This window comes from Cuculus canorus, chromosome 2 (genome assembly GCF_017976375.1).
Source record: "Cuculus canorus isolate bCucCan1 chromosome 2, bCucCan1.pri, whole genome shotgun sequence".
Taxonomy (NCBI): domain Eukaryota; kingdom Metazoa; phylum Chordata; class Aves; order Cuculiformes; family Cuculidae; genus Cuculus; species Cuculus canorus.
Window position 1 is genome coordinate 49,264,730 of NC_071402.1, and position 13,504 is coordinate 49,278,233.

The 13,504-nt window shown below is 39.4% G+C and overlaps 1 protein-coding gene across 9 annotated transcripts in view; it reads left to right on the top strand.

Moving 5' to 3' along the window:
• The window catches only part of ZNF521 (zinc finger protein 521), a 235,871-nt gene extending 231,886 nt beyond the window's left edge, over nucleotides 1-3,985 (top strand). For 7 of the 9 annotated variants that reach the window (XM_054058510.1, XM_054058511.1, XM_054058518.1 and 4 more), the window contains one exon: nucleotides 1,371-3,983. In XM_054058510.1, the coding sequence (XP_053914485.1) occupies nucleotides 1,371-1,400 (30 nt within the window). In that variant the 3' untranslated portion in view covers nucleotides 1,401-3,983. Of the gene's footprint in view, nucleotides 1-1,370 lie in introns of all 9 variants that reach the window. The other 2 variants (XM_054058508.1, XM_054058509.1) reach the window with 1 other exon arrangement.
• Nucleotides 3,986-13,504: the final 9,519 nt, after the last annotated feature.

Genomic DNA, 13,504 nt, shown 5'->3' on the forward strand with positions numbered 1-13,504 from the left:
TTCCTTTAATCTTGAGAATGGCACTGCATTAAAAATTCCTCAGTCTTACTGTAAGAGCCTTTCCTTGCCAAATGTCCCATGAACTATTGTTTGTCTGCATGCACAGTTTAGTGAGAGAGAAGGAGGAAGGGAGGGAGAACTCTCAGTCAGGTCTGCAGTCATGCTGCATTTCACATTTGTTTCACCAGGGCTGTTTTCACGTGCCTTTTCATGGGTGGCTCTGGCGTGTATGGTTCAGTAGATGTTCATTTTGTTGAATATGATGACCGTCTTTTGGGAACAGGTTCATCCTGAAGTGCCTTAGTCCAAAGGGCTTTTAAGACAGATTAACTTAATAAAGCAGAGTGCAGGGACTGGAAGTGCTGGGAGCAAATTACAAGACATTGCACCCCTGCCCTCTGGGTCACTGGCCCAAATCTGGTCCAGATTGCTAAAGGAGAAAATTCATCACTAATCAGCAGCTGCCCTGTTGTCTGAAATGCAGCATTCACAGACCTTTTCCAATTATCTGAGGATCCAGTGTGCATTATAGAAGTTATAACATAGATTAGATTGGATCCTTCCTTTTAGCTTAATGTTTGTGAAGTATCTAAGCCAGTGCAGGTATTGAAATAGCTCCCTTAAAGTAGTTGGCTCAATCAGGGCAGTGGTAGGAAAGAGGGTGAGACTTGTGTTTACTGCTGGATTTGGTGGTTACTTGATGGGAAGGGAGAATTTCAGGTTCCAAAGTCCATGCTGTGTCACCTCGCATAAGGCACTGCATTCAATTGAGGGAAAATACCTGTGGTTTTTTGGTGACCAAAGGAAGGACTGTGTCAGACCCTCCTGTTTTCTCATCAGCCTTTGAGATCTCTGCTAGGCACAGAATGTCTATTACCAGAATACACCATGCTGTACTGTTTGGGAGGAAATAGGTTTTAATGCAATAAAACATTTGAAGTGGTGATACAGTCTAGGAAGCACAGTCCAATTGGCATATTTTTGGTTTTCTAGGCAGCAAGGTCTTTTATGGCAAATAAATGCGCTTCTCATTTGTCTAATGCATAAACCATGAGCCATATGTAAGCAGACACCAGAACTGCTTACCTGACATGCAGTTTCACTGGGGCAGGTCAGCCCAAACCTACCTGCAGAGAGTGCATTGCTGGTTTTGTGCCAATTTGAAAGAACACCAGTGTGAAACAGCAGGGAAAACTCCTCTCTTTGAGAAAGACACTTCTTCAGGCTGCTTTAAAACAAGAAGGGGTCAAACATGCTTTCTTCCCAGTCCATCATTTTGTGAGCTATGTTGTGAGAATTGGTTTTGCATCTTTCGTTTGCACAGAAATGTCTGTCCTGTGACTAAGCTCTTTCTTTTACTTTTGTTACAGAATCATACGATGACCCAGCACAGCAGTTAGTGCAAGGCCCATCTTTCCCAGAGGATTCTTTGTGGCACAAAAAGGGAACATGTTTTACTCTTTGCACGAAACTTTCATTGTTAATGTATATTATTCAGAAACATTGTATTGTACCATAAAACCTGTATTACCGAAACTGTTGGATGTTCATGTGTTTGAACTTTTGAGCACCGGATAGACTTCCTGTATATAAAGTGTTGCACATGTATTATGTTGTCTGATACTAAAATGGTCTTATAAAGACAAGTGGACTTGGGCCCTATTCAAGAAGATACAAATAATAATAATAATACTGTGTGAGGGGGAAAAAATAGCTTAAGGAAAAGTGTCATTTTCAAGGAGGAGAGTGAAGGTAATAGCTATGTTCCATTACAGCTCTGTTTGGCCTTCCTTTCATTTAAACTTCAGTCTAGAAATCTCTCTTTTGGTATACAAACGGATGAATCTAAGACTATTTTTTATTGCTGAAGATTCTTGCAAAAAACATGAAGAGACTTTCTCACAGAGGGAACCCACAGTTGAATAAGGCCCGTATATATATTTGTAAGCCTTGCGATATGACAGATAGCATTACCATATATGCAATAGTTGTTATGTAGATTGTCAAAGAAATTTTTTTTCTGGATACCATTTGAAGCTTTGAGTGTTCAAGACTTTCCTTAATGATTTCACATGGCCAAATTCTTGAATCAGTTGAACTAACCTGTATGTTACTGTTATTAATGTTTACTCTGCGGTCTGAACCTGGAGATTACTGGAATTGTTTTCCAAAAGGAAATAAATTCAGTTTACCATTATGTGTGAGCGTGCTTGTATCTTGTCTTTTTCCTTGGAAAGTAGCATTATTTTTACTGTTTCTGTAGTACTTAATGCATGACTGAGATCTCGATTCCCATTGTATAAGGACCGATACGCTGCTCAGTAGGAGTAGGTCACTTTTCCCAGAGCTAAGCATTTAAATAAATGTAATTGTAGAAACAGATCTGCTGGTCCACTGCAAAGCAGTGTGTGCTTGAGGGTAATAGTCACTGATTTCTTATTTTGTTTGTTAGTTTCTTTTATTTGGCAGTCTCAACAATTTCATACCTGTACACTTGACATGATGATTGCCAGAGAAGTCACCACACATCTTCTGTGCATGATTATTGGTGTATTTCAGTGTGATATTATTTAGTGAGTTAGGTCTAGTACTGACAACTGGGAGCGACAGCAGCTTTGCCAGTAGCACTGTTAGCCTCACATCCCTCACCCTCTTTTTTTGACAGGGGTAGCAGAAGTGAAGGTAGTGCACATCATGGGGTGATGCTCACTAGCACCATGGCCCCAGGGGAAGTGTCAGAAGACCTCACAGCTTTGCTTGGGTCTGAATTGGCTCCTGGCTGCCTGCAATTTTAAGAAGAAAAAAGAAGGGAATAAAAACTCTCCTTCCCTACCAGTATCCCCCTACTACTGCAGCTGACCTATGAAAGAGGACCAAAAACCATTCTCCAGCTATTTTAGTATCTTATCCTATTGCTTGAATTGCTGGTTTGTCCCATGGAAATCCGTGTTGCTGAAATACTGCAGTTAAAGAGCTGCACATCACGACAGTCCAAATGGCTGGAGTTGCTCACCTATTGCTGTCAGGGTAGATATAAAGTGTGATTTCCAGTTTGCTGAATGTCACTTTTTGACTCTTCACAGATGGAAGATGGAGATGAAAGAAGTAAAGTCTGAAAGTCTCTGGTTACCAGATATTCCAAGAAAAAAAAGTGTTGTGTTTAAAATTTCAGCTTTGAGAATATCATGCATATTTTGCCAAATACAAAAAAGAAATTCCTGGGTTTTGTATGAATATCTCATTTGTGCTGACAAAAGGATAAATACAGCCATGAGTACACAAGGCTTGTAAAATGCCAGTTCTATTTATAAGTCAGAAACTGTTCCCATTCTTATTAATATATTACTCATCTCAGCCAAATTGAATGTGATGATATGTTCTTTATTTTTGACAGATACCTTAAAGGATATAAGACATTTCAGCCTTCATGTGTGAAAGTGTGACATATTGGTTAAGACTGAAAATAACATGTTTCTAGTAGAGTTCAACTATATAAGAAATATTACACCCTACTGTTTTTGTAAATGCCAGTGTGCCACTGAGTTGAGACAGATGGTAGCTGGGAAAGATGCAATCTTATAATCAAAAGCTAAAATATGTCAAAAATATGTTAGCAAGCAAAACATACCATATTACTAGCGTCTCATGTCATGACAGCTTGCAAAACATGCAATGTTGAATTTCTAGATATGTAAATAAAGGAACAGTAAACAGCAACAGCAAAGATGATGAAGACTTTATGTATCGATTGTTCCTTCAGGTCGTTGTGGGGGAATGGTGGGGTCTTATGGCCACAGGGAGCCCCAGGTGGCTTCTAAGAGCTGGTTGCTAGTATCAAGTACTGGAATCCTCTTACCTTTTCTAAAGTAACAGGTTTCTCAATGATACCTAAATAGCTGTTAAAATAGATTATGGAAGACATCTGAACTTCCCAGTGCGAACAGAGTATTCCTTGGGGAATTGCCATAGCGTTTAGAAGAATCAACAGGAGAGGCAGATCGTCTTGCCTGTTGGAAGAGGAGACACGGCTCTTGTGTGTGCATTTCAGCCATGGCATGCTGTGTCCTGGGTCAGCAAAAGCTAAGAAGAGCCCTTAACTTAATGTGAAAGGATAAACCTATTCGAAGATTGTATGGATAGATTGATGGACAAGGTATCCTTTTGCCTCTGACACTGGCTTTATTCCCAAGACTTCAAGTGGATGTGAGTTTTACTGTAAGTGATAGCTTAATAAAATGATTAGCCCTCCTGCTTGTTTGCCAGAGCTGTGTTTAGGAAACATCACAGACCTAAAGCAAGTATAAATAAGGAATTCATATTGCAGAAGTGAAGTGATCTACCCAGATAACATCTGAGCCCAGGATTTATGGGAAAATGCACAGAGTCTTTATCTGAACAAAAGATGATCTGGGAATGAATGCATATTAGGCCTTCATGACATTTAGCTACCCAAAACAGGAATTCTTACTGTCATGTACATTTTCATAGCCAATTGCCTAAGTTAGACTTTCCAATCCATTTTAGATGGTTCAGTTCAAGGGGAGGTTATCAGAACTTCTTTAATTTACCCTTAGTCCAGTGCTCTCACTGCTTTCCCTGATAGGAGTCACTCTGCAAACTCCAAAAAGAATAGTTCGAAGGCTCTGCCTAGGACACATCAACAGTTATCACTTCCTTCTTGATACCACATGAAAAGCTGAGTCCTCTCCATGTCTCAGTGACTGGGCTTTTATTAGTAATTCTGGCATGACCACTCACTTTGTCTCGTTACCACTGTCCATCCTCAACAACAGGAGAAGAGACACGTCCCTTCCTTACCAACATATGGCACCTTCTATTTATAACAACATTAACAATTCATTCACACCTTGATTGAATCCTGCTTTATTGAGATGTCACAACAGATTCTCACAGCCTGCAAAAAGAAAGACTTACAAATGTTAATATTATGACATTCAGGACACATTAAAGTAAATGAATTATAATTGGTGACAATTAAAAATAGCTCAGTGTGAAAACAGAATACTGTGCTGCTGTTGCAGCCCTGCCTAGGATGAGGCAATGTGAAGGACTCCATAGAATAAGGCTGTCCATAAATTCAGAAATGCTTCCTGTCTAATGTGTTCAGTCATACACTGATGCTCAATTAATGTTCACACGCCCTTTACATCTTAGTGGGCAATGTGCCATTCTCTTTAAAGTATTTACTTCACTGCTCTGTAGCAGCACAAAAATAAACAAGTTTAGGCTTATTTTATCAAATCCGTTTAATACATCTGTTTTGCCTCTCCATGTTGCTTCCCTTATTTGTATGCCCAATATTTCTCTAATTATTATCACTATTATTGTTGCTGCTGTTATTAGTAGTAGTGAACTGTGAATGCTATAGTAGTGCACTCCCTCAGGAGCTTGGCCATCCACGGCCACTGACTCTTGTGTGCAGATCTTCTGTGTGTGATGCACAAAAGCCTGACAAGGTCTCACTCATGTTTCAAAGCTCTCTCTCTTTTCAGAGCTATTTGTTATTGTCTCCACCATCACAAGTTTGAAAAAGGAAAGTTAATTAAATATGGAACAAGACTGAGCAACATCTTTTAAACCATCATGTCATTAGAATTGGATCCCTCCGAGAGCTGCTTAAAAGGGTTTTGAGAACAATGACTGTTCAATCAGATATTTATGGGCATAGTTATGTAAACACACTCTTTATTGTCTATGTATATTTAATATAATTATCAGTTTTGTACTCAGACTCTCGAGGGACCCAACAAATCACAGTGTTGCTTTGAAAATGTCAGCAGAAAAGACAATTATGTTACAAGCAAATATTCATAAATTGTATTAAAAAGTCCTGTGAAAATGTGCCCTGTGTTGCAGAACTGGTTTTGCACCAGCAAAATCATCACTGCCTTTCTTTGATTTAAACTATTCTTGTTAATAACAAGGAAGTTGCTTGAAACAAACCTTTAACACTAAAGAGCCTTCTGTTCCTGACTATGGGACAATGTAAGTTTTTAGACAAGTTCAAAGGGCTTATTCATTTTCTTATTGATGTGCTGAGATCTATTTAGAGATTTCTAAGTAAGATTTATTGAAATCAAAGGTGAAAACTGTTTGCACAAGAGTGCCTAGGTCACTTACTTTACTTCTTTTCTGAGATGGATTCCTGACAACTTGTCATATTTTGCTCATTATGTATAAGGAAAAAAAGAGTAGAGAACTGGGAGGCGGTTCAGTAAATTAAATGTGCAATGCTTATGCAAAACCAATACATGTGCTGGAGTTCGATAAACACCTAGTAAGTGCCTGCAAATCATCTCTACTGCAAGATATACAATCAGCATATCAACATCTTAATTAGCAGCTAATGACATTTGAACGGGAAAGTTAACATTAAGCACACAAATGCAGTTTAGTAAAGGGTAAAATGAAATACATTGAGATTAAGTGTAAAGCAACTGGTTTTTGTAGTAAGCCATCATTTATACAAGTAATTTCCCAAGCCTTCCTTATGTTTTGGAAAAAAATCTCCAAGACTAACATGTGTATTCTGGTGCATCTGGTCCTAGACATCAATGGGAACATTCCATACAGAATGAAAAAACATAAGACAGAATTCTGCTTTTCTGCAGAAAAATGCATTTCATTTGTGCTGTTATTTTTCTTTTGAACACAAAACTAAATTTTAAGTAGCTGCAAGAGAACTCAGGCTGGTTTGTGATGCTTCTTTCATTCAATATTTTCTAAGCATAAATTTTCAACAGCAGAATTCTGTGGGATGGTGCAAAGCAAAGCACATTTATGGCTGTTTCTGCTGTATAGATGTCCTTGGGTGGTGATCTTACTTGGTGTCCAAAGCAGATCAGACCAGAATCACTTAGCTGTGGGAGAAGAATCTGCTATAGAAATGGTGCAGCACAAGTCCCCACTGAGCGTCATACTAAACCATTACTTTTGCATGGAGTAATGTAAAGTTCTTGCTTTAAGTTTTAAAATATACAGCAGATCAAAAATCTTATGAACATACAGGCTACTGTGTTGGCTGCATTCAGGAAGCGATCTCTGGACTAGTAGTTGTTTCTAATCTAATGATCTCTTTCTTGTTGTGTTTAATTTTTATGTCCTTTCTAGAGACTTGATCTCAAGCAACCTTCATCCTTATCTATGGGACAAATGATATGCTTGTTTAGAAAAATGGCCAAAAATTATGCCACGTTATTATTATGCAATAATAATAATGTTATTTATTATGCAAAAGACATACTAAAATATTTTTAATTCAGGGAAATGCCCACCTTTCAGAGTTATTCATACTTTTTTCAGAAAACAGTGGTTAGATGCTGCCTTTTTTCTTTACTGTCATCTTTTCTTTCCTCTCATTACTCCCCATGCTTTAATTGTTTAATGATTGACGCAGGACCATTTTGATTTACTTAATTACATTTGTGAACCTGCATTTGATTTGGCAGCTAGGTCATCATTCTTGATGAATTTTAAGATTCATGTTGATTCATTCATCCTTTGACATATTTTATTTCCAAACACCCTTGTTCTTTTGGCTTAATTCAATATAATTAATTTTCTGGCATAAAATGAAAGATCATGGTTTTGATTAGATGATAGTTTTTGATGGGTTACTTGTAAATCCTTTAACCTTATTCACAGATTTTCCTAATCAATATCTGACTTTTTTTGACTTCTGCTTTTCTTCTCATAATAATATCTGCCCACAAAGCCATCTCTAGAGTCTTTCAGGCATTTTTCTGCTCACTGCGGTGTCGGTCTCCTTCAGAAACTCTTAATTCTCTTACAACATATGGAGGATCAGATGGGGTTTTAGAGCTCCTCTCAACAGTGCCTTGTTATTATAGTATGTGTTACTTTGGTATTCACAGGCTATGGCATCAGAAGAAGAAAAACTTGCCCATTTTCAGATTTGACAGCTTATGTTTTTAATGTTATTTGAGGGGGAAATGCTGAACTGTCTTTTGACTTATCAGCTAAAGCTTCTTTACAGATCCTCTGACTTTTAAACCCTAAGAGTCTGTCTTCTGTCAATGATAACATGTTTGCAGAATCTTTCAACACTTCCTTAATTGCTAAAATTTGCAAACAAAAGAAACACCCATGCCTAGCTGTTGCCAGTAGTTCCCTTGGTTGGGCTTTTTCAATCTGTTGTCTTCTACTATTTCCCTCCTCAGATTTTCAAGGGGAATGGAGGAGAAGATTAAAGGGTTATCCAGAGGTTACACTCAACTGTTTGTTCATTACATTCCTGGCTCACTTCATTGTACAAAGGAGTGCCTGAACACAGGAATAATGTTATATTACCCAAATGTATTTAATGCACACAGTTTCTCTGGGTTGACTCCTGTCAGGCTTAGAAAGGCAGGAGCCAATTTGAAAATATTCAAACCTTTTTGAAGAGGGCAACTCCTAATTATCATCCTTTCATGAATTCTCTTTTCTTGTTTGATTGCCTGAATGTAGGGATGGAGTGAAGTTTCAGAAGCCTACAAATATCAATCGGTCTACTCAGTGTACAGCACCATAACTCTTTGTTTACTTCACTTGTTTACTCTAAGCAAGGCTTCATTTCCTTTTAGATGCTACTTAATGTTTCTGTAGTATTTGATGTTACTAACAAAAGCAAGAGCTTTTGTTAAAGATCAAAAATACTTGTGCTGGTCTGTCTGTGGCAACACATACTTGAAAGGAATCTCATTTTTCTCTACATAAGGTAGCCAGTGTCTTAGTATTGGTACTGTGTTTCTACTGTTACCTAATTTGGCCTGAGTTGGCCTACACCTTGGTCCAACAAATGCATTCTTTCTATGCTCCTTGTGGTCTACGTTATCATTGTTATCAGTGTAAGCTGGGAGTTGATGGAATGCACTTTTTCTGCAGTATAGGTCATCTCGTGCTTGAAGAACGTGATGGAGACACTTAATTTTAAGTGAACCACAAAAGGTTCCTTTGAGTTTGGAGAAAACCCATGAAATGCTGTAAGGATATGACATGATGGTCATAGAATCATAGAATGGGTTGGGTTGGATTGGGTTGGGAGCGACCTTAAAGATCATCTAGTTCCAACCCCCCTGCCATGTGCAGGGGCACCTCCCAGTACACCAGGCTGCTCAAAGTCCCACCCAACTTGGCCTTGAACGCCCCCAGGGATGGCACATCCACAGCTTCCCTGGGCAACCTGTGCCAGTGCCTCACCGCACTTATCATGAAGAATTTCTTCCTAATGTCTGATCTAAATGTTTTCCCTTCCAATTTAAAGCCATTCCCCCTCATCCTATCACTATATGCCCTCATAAAATGTCTCTCCCCAGCTTTCCTGTAGGTCCCCTTCAGGTGATACCTGGGAAGAACTTTGCTAGGACAGACCAAAGATGACATATTTTCCTGGCCTTGAGTGACTGCTGCCAAAAGCGAGTCTTGCCATTTGACGGCTTTGACTGTTTTTTTTCTTTACTTGTCTAATTAGTCTTTTCTTTCTCTTTTATAAATGTCCAATATGCACAAAATGCTGGCACTGAGAGTTTGATTTAGTAACTACACATTGCAGGAGGAAATACTTCTTTTATTTAATCCCATAACAGAGAACAAAAAATCTGTTTCTTCTCTGTTCACTTTCTCCCTGCCACTCAGGCCCAGTCTACAGACCTTTGCCATGGGTTTTTCCTTTCACCCTTGCTGTCTTTCTCACTGCTCCTCAATAAGTAAGAGAGGTCACTATTAAGCAACATGGACGATCCTTCCCGCCGATATCCAGTGGTCTACCCACGTAACACAGGGGACCACAGTGTGGCAGATCTGACTTTGGCTCAGAAGGAGATGGTACGTCCACAGGGTATGACAAGAGCAACCCCATACAGAGACACTACACTGGGTCCCCAAAGCAGTACAACCAGTTTAGCACTGCCTCTCACAAGGGCTAATTAACTCAGGACTAATTACAAGCATCATACCACACTGACACAGCCATCCAGAGCTTGCTCTCTAGCTGCTTGCTTGGGGATCTTCTCACAGCTTGGCATTCAGTATAGATATGTCCTCAGGATGCTGCCTTGCATGTAGTCTAGCAACTGGGGGGTGTGACACTGTAGACTTGATTATCCACTCATTTACAGTACTTTTAGCTCTGAGCAACTGTCCTGTAGTTATTTGAGTTACAGTGGTATCTTAATGGTGCAAGACAGGAGAAAAATCAGGTACAAAAATTACATGTATGTGTATTCATACGTGTATGCATGCATGTGTATACAAATGTATGGATTGCAAAAGAACAATATCAAAGCTGGAAATTCAATAAATCAGAAGATTTCTCTGCACCTGTCTAGGCATAGGATAAAGATCTCTCACTTACGTGCTCACACATGGAAGTTTCCTCAGGACCACAACCTTAGCAGGTGCATAAAGAGAACATAGACCGTACAATGAGCAGTTAGCCTAACATTTTCCTTTACCCTGGGTTCTCAGCTGACACCTCTAGGTGCTGTTTGCTGCACCACAGACAGAATTATTAATTTCCCCCAGACCTGTTTTTGGTGCTGCTACCCACAGGATCAGTGCAGTGCACAATTGGCACAAACAAATGGTTGACTCCCACACACTGGGAGTGGAGGGAGACAGACCTAGCCAAGGCCACGGGTAGGCATTTTTAGCTCCCTTTTAACTTGTGAACAAAACCCCTTTCCTTTGGAGGAACAGACTGTGTATAATGAATTTAAACCTTTTAAAACCGCTTTTTTTCTGTTTCCTTTTCGTCTTCCACTAGAATCCATTCATTGTCCCAACCAAATCCACTCTCCTCTACATGTTCCTTGTCCACAGCTTATCTTTGAGTCATCAAGTCTAGGTCCATTTTCCATATTCCAGAGCCCCCATGTCTTTCCTGAATACCAGTTTTCTTTGCCTGGACTTTCCCAGTGTCATTTGAAAGCAGTGGGCAAATGTGCTCTTCTAGCTTGAACCAGCATCCCTAATTCCTTTCCCAGACATCCCTCTCGGTATCAACACCCTTCTGTCCAAGGAACAGACACACACTGAAGCAATGTGCCAAACTGGGGCCAGATGTTCGCCTCTTGCAGTAGTTTAGGGTGCTGCAGTGGACCTTGGGAACAACTGACACCTGAATGCAGCAGAGGGCACCCCCAGGATGCTACTCCCTTGCACTGAGATGTTATATATTTAAATAATTTGAAGTTAATTAAGAGTATTGGCTTGGAACTAAATCAGGAGTCTCACACATCTGTGTTCCGTTCCTAGAAAAGAGGCAGTTTAAAGAATGCCTGAAGCTAAACACATTATTTTGTACCTTGCTAAAAAGGTTTTCTTTTTCTTCTGTTTTAACCTACATTGCTCGATGCCTATGAACATCTTTTTAAAATGAGGGGTGATTTTTTAACTGATAATGAAAATTATGATTTTGTATGCAATTTAACTTCATCCTAACATCAGACTGCATAATTTAAAATGAGTTTTCTTCATATACATAACATCATAACATCGCAAGACTCAAAGTCTCTAGCGTATTTAAATGCCTGTTGGTGAAGGTTCGCTTTAGATCCAAATCTCCAGCGTCCCAAGCATGCTACTTGAGCCTCATGATAGCTAAAAGTAGTTTCAATGGAATCTTCTCCAGCAGGCAGGTTAGGTTTTGCTTACTCTGTTTTAAATCAGATATGCTATGATTTTTATGTCTGCTATGAAAATGGCTTTGATCACACCTCTTCATGCCACTTTCACCTAAGCGCTTTCAGATGTTGCCAGCCTCCGATGATTTGTTCAAAGGTCTTAAAGAAAAGGGAAAAGTTGCAACATCAGATTTTCAGATATTCAATTGTCAGCTCTGATTTGTGATTTACACTTGACATCATATTATGGGCCATTTTATTTTTACTTACAAAACTGACGTGTTTTGTTCCAAAACAATAAAAAAATGGGTTGTTTTTTTTTTTTCCTTTCTTAGCTTGTAGTGGCACAAGTGATAGAGTGCAGCGAAGGAGCAACGTGTTAAAAGGTTCAATACCCGCAAAAGATGGTATTTCTACATGCAAAATATGGCTATGCTGTGCAACTCCTTTCCACAGGATAGAGTGGAAGCTAAAAGGTTGCATGGATTAAAAGAACTCACTAGGAAAATTAATGGAATGACCAAGTATTGAATATGAAAGTACCAGCTTGTGGAGGAGCTGCAAAACACTGCAGCTGACAAAAGCCATTGGTCATCAATCAGTGCACACAGGGCACAGAGCTACAAGAACCCTTCATTTATACAAACCACTACCGTTCTGATGTCCTTGTGATTCTAGGAAAATGAAAGTACAATTTCTAGCCTGATCCAGATGATGGTTATTTGGAAAAGGAGACTACATTTTCAGATGAAATGTAATATAAAATAAAATAATCAAGGAAGTATTTGCCTATATTGAAGCAGCACAACTGCAGCAGCAACTAGAACGAGATATAAGGATATGAACAGAAAAAGCAAACTCTCCAAAAATGCTTTTAATGTGGAAGGAGCAAAGAATGAGCTTTGCACACCTGCCAGTGACGTGGAGGCAGTAAGCAAGAAAGAAGTTGATAATGGTGAACCGCTTGTATGTGAGCAGATGTAAATGTGACTCAATTAGCGGAGCTGTAAGTTATGTAAAAATTTAAAAAATAAACAGACCCTAACACAGCACAGTACAAATATCAACAGGGAAGTCTTCATTTAGGCTTCTCTATTTCCCCAAGTGGAAAAAACATTGCTGTAGGTTTGCATTTTGTTAGCACCCACACACTGAAGCTAAAGAAAATAATATTTGCTGGAGGCAGGAGAGAGCTGGATAAGACAGGTGACTGGACGTGAAGACGATGTGCGAAATGTCCCTTCTCTGTCCCATCTGTGCCATGTTTCATGCTGAAATTCCTCACCTGCCACATCACACTAAGGGCACCTATTTCCGCAGTGGTAGAGGAGGCTGGAATGGCAAGAAAAAAGGTCAAACTCCATTTAATTTTTCTCTTTTTGCAGGGGAATCTCATTGGTATAATTTTATGGTGGGTCTCACCTATCCTTCAGAAATCGGTGTTCACAGCATCTCTGAAGAACAGTAATAATTTAGCAGATCTCTGCTATGCAGAGACTGCTTTGAAATATGAAAAGTAATTACAATTAACACCGTATAAACATCTGTATAAAGAGATCTACATCATTCATCACAGGTGGATCAGGATATATCCCATTGCAAGGTATCTTTCTTGAAAGACTGAACTAGGAGTAAGAAAACCACCATTCTTGTGTTGTAATAAAAATTCCACAGGGTGTCCTGGGGTGGTGCATCAAGCATGGCATTACTAGCCAGTTGAGGGAGGTCCCACACTACTCTGCAGTGATGCAGCCCCACCTTGAGTACTGTATGCAGTTTTGGGTGCCACAGTATAAAAAGGGCATGGGACTAGTGGAGAGTGTCCAGAGGAGGGCCACAAAGTTGAAGAAAGGATTTAA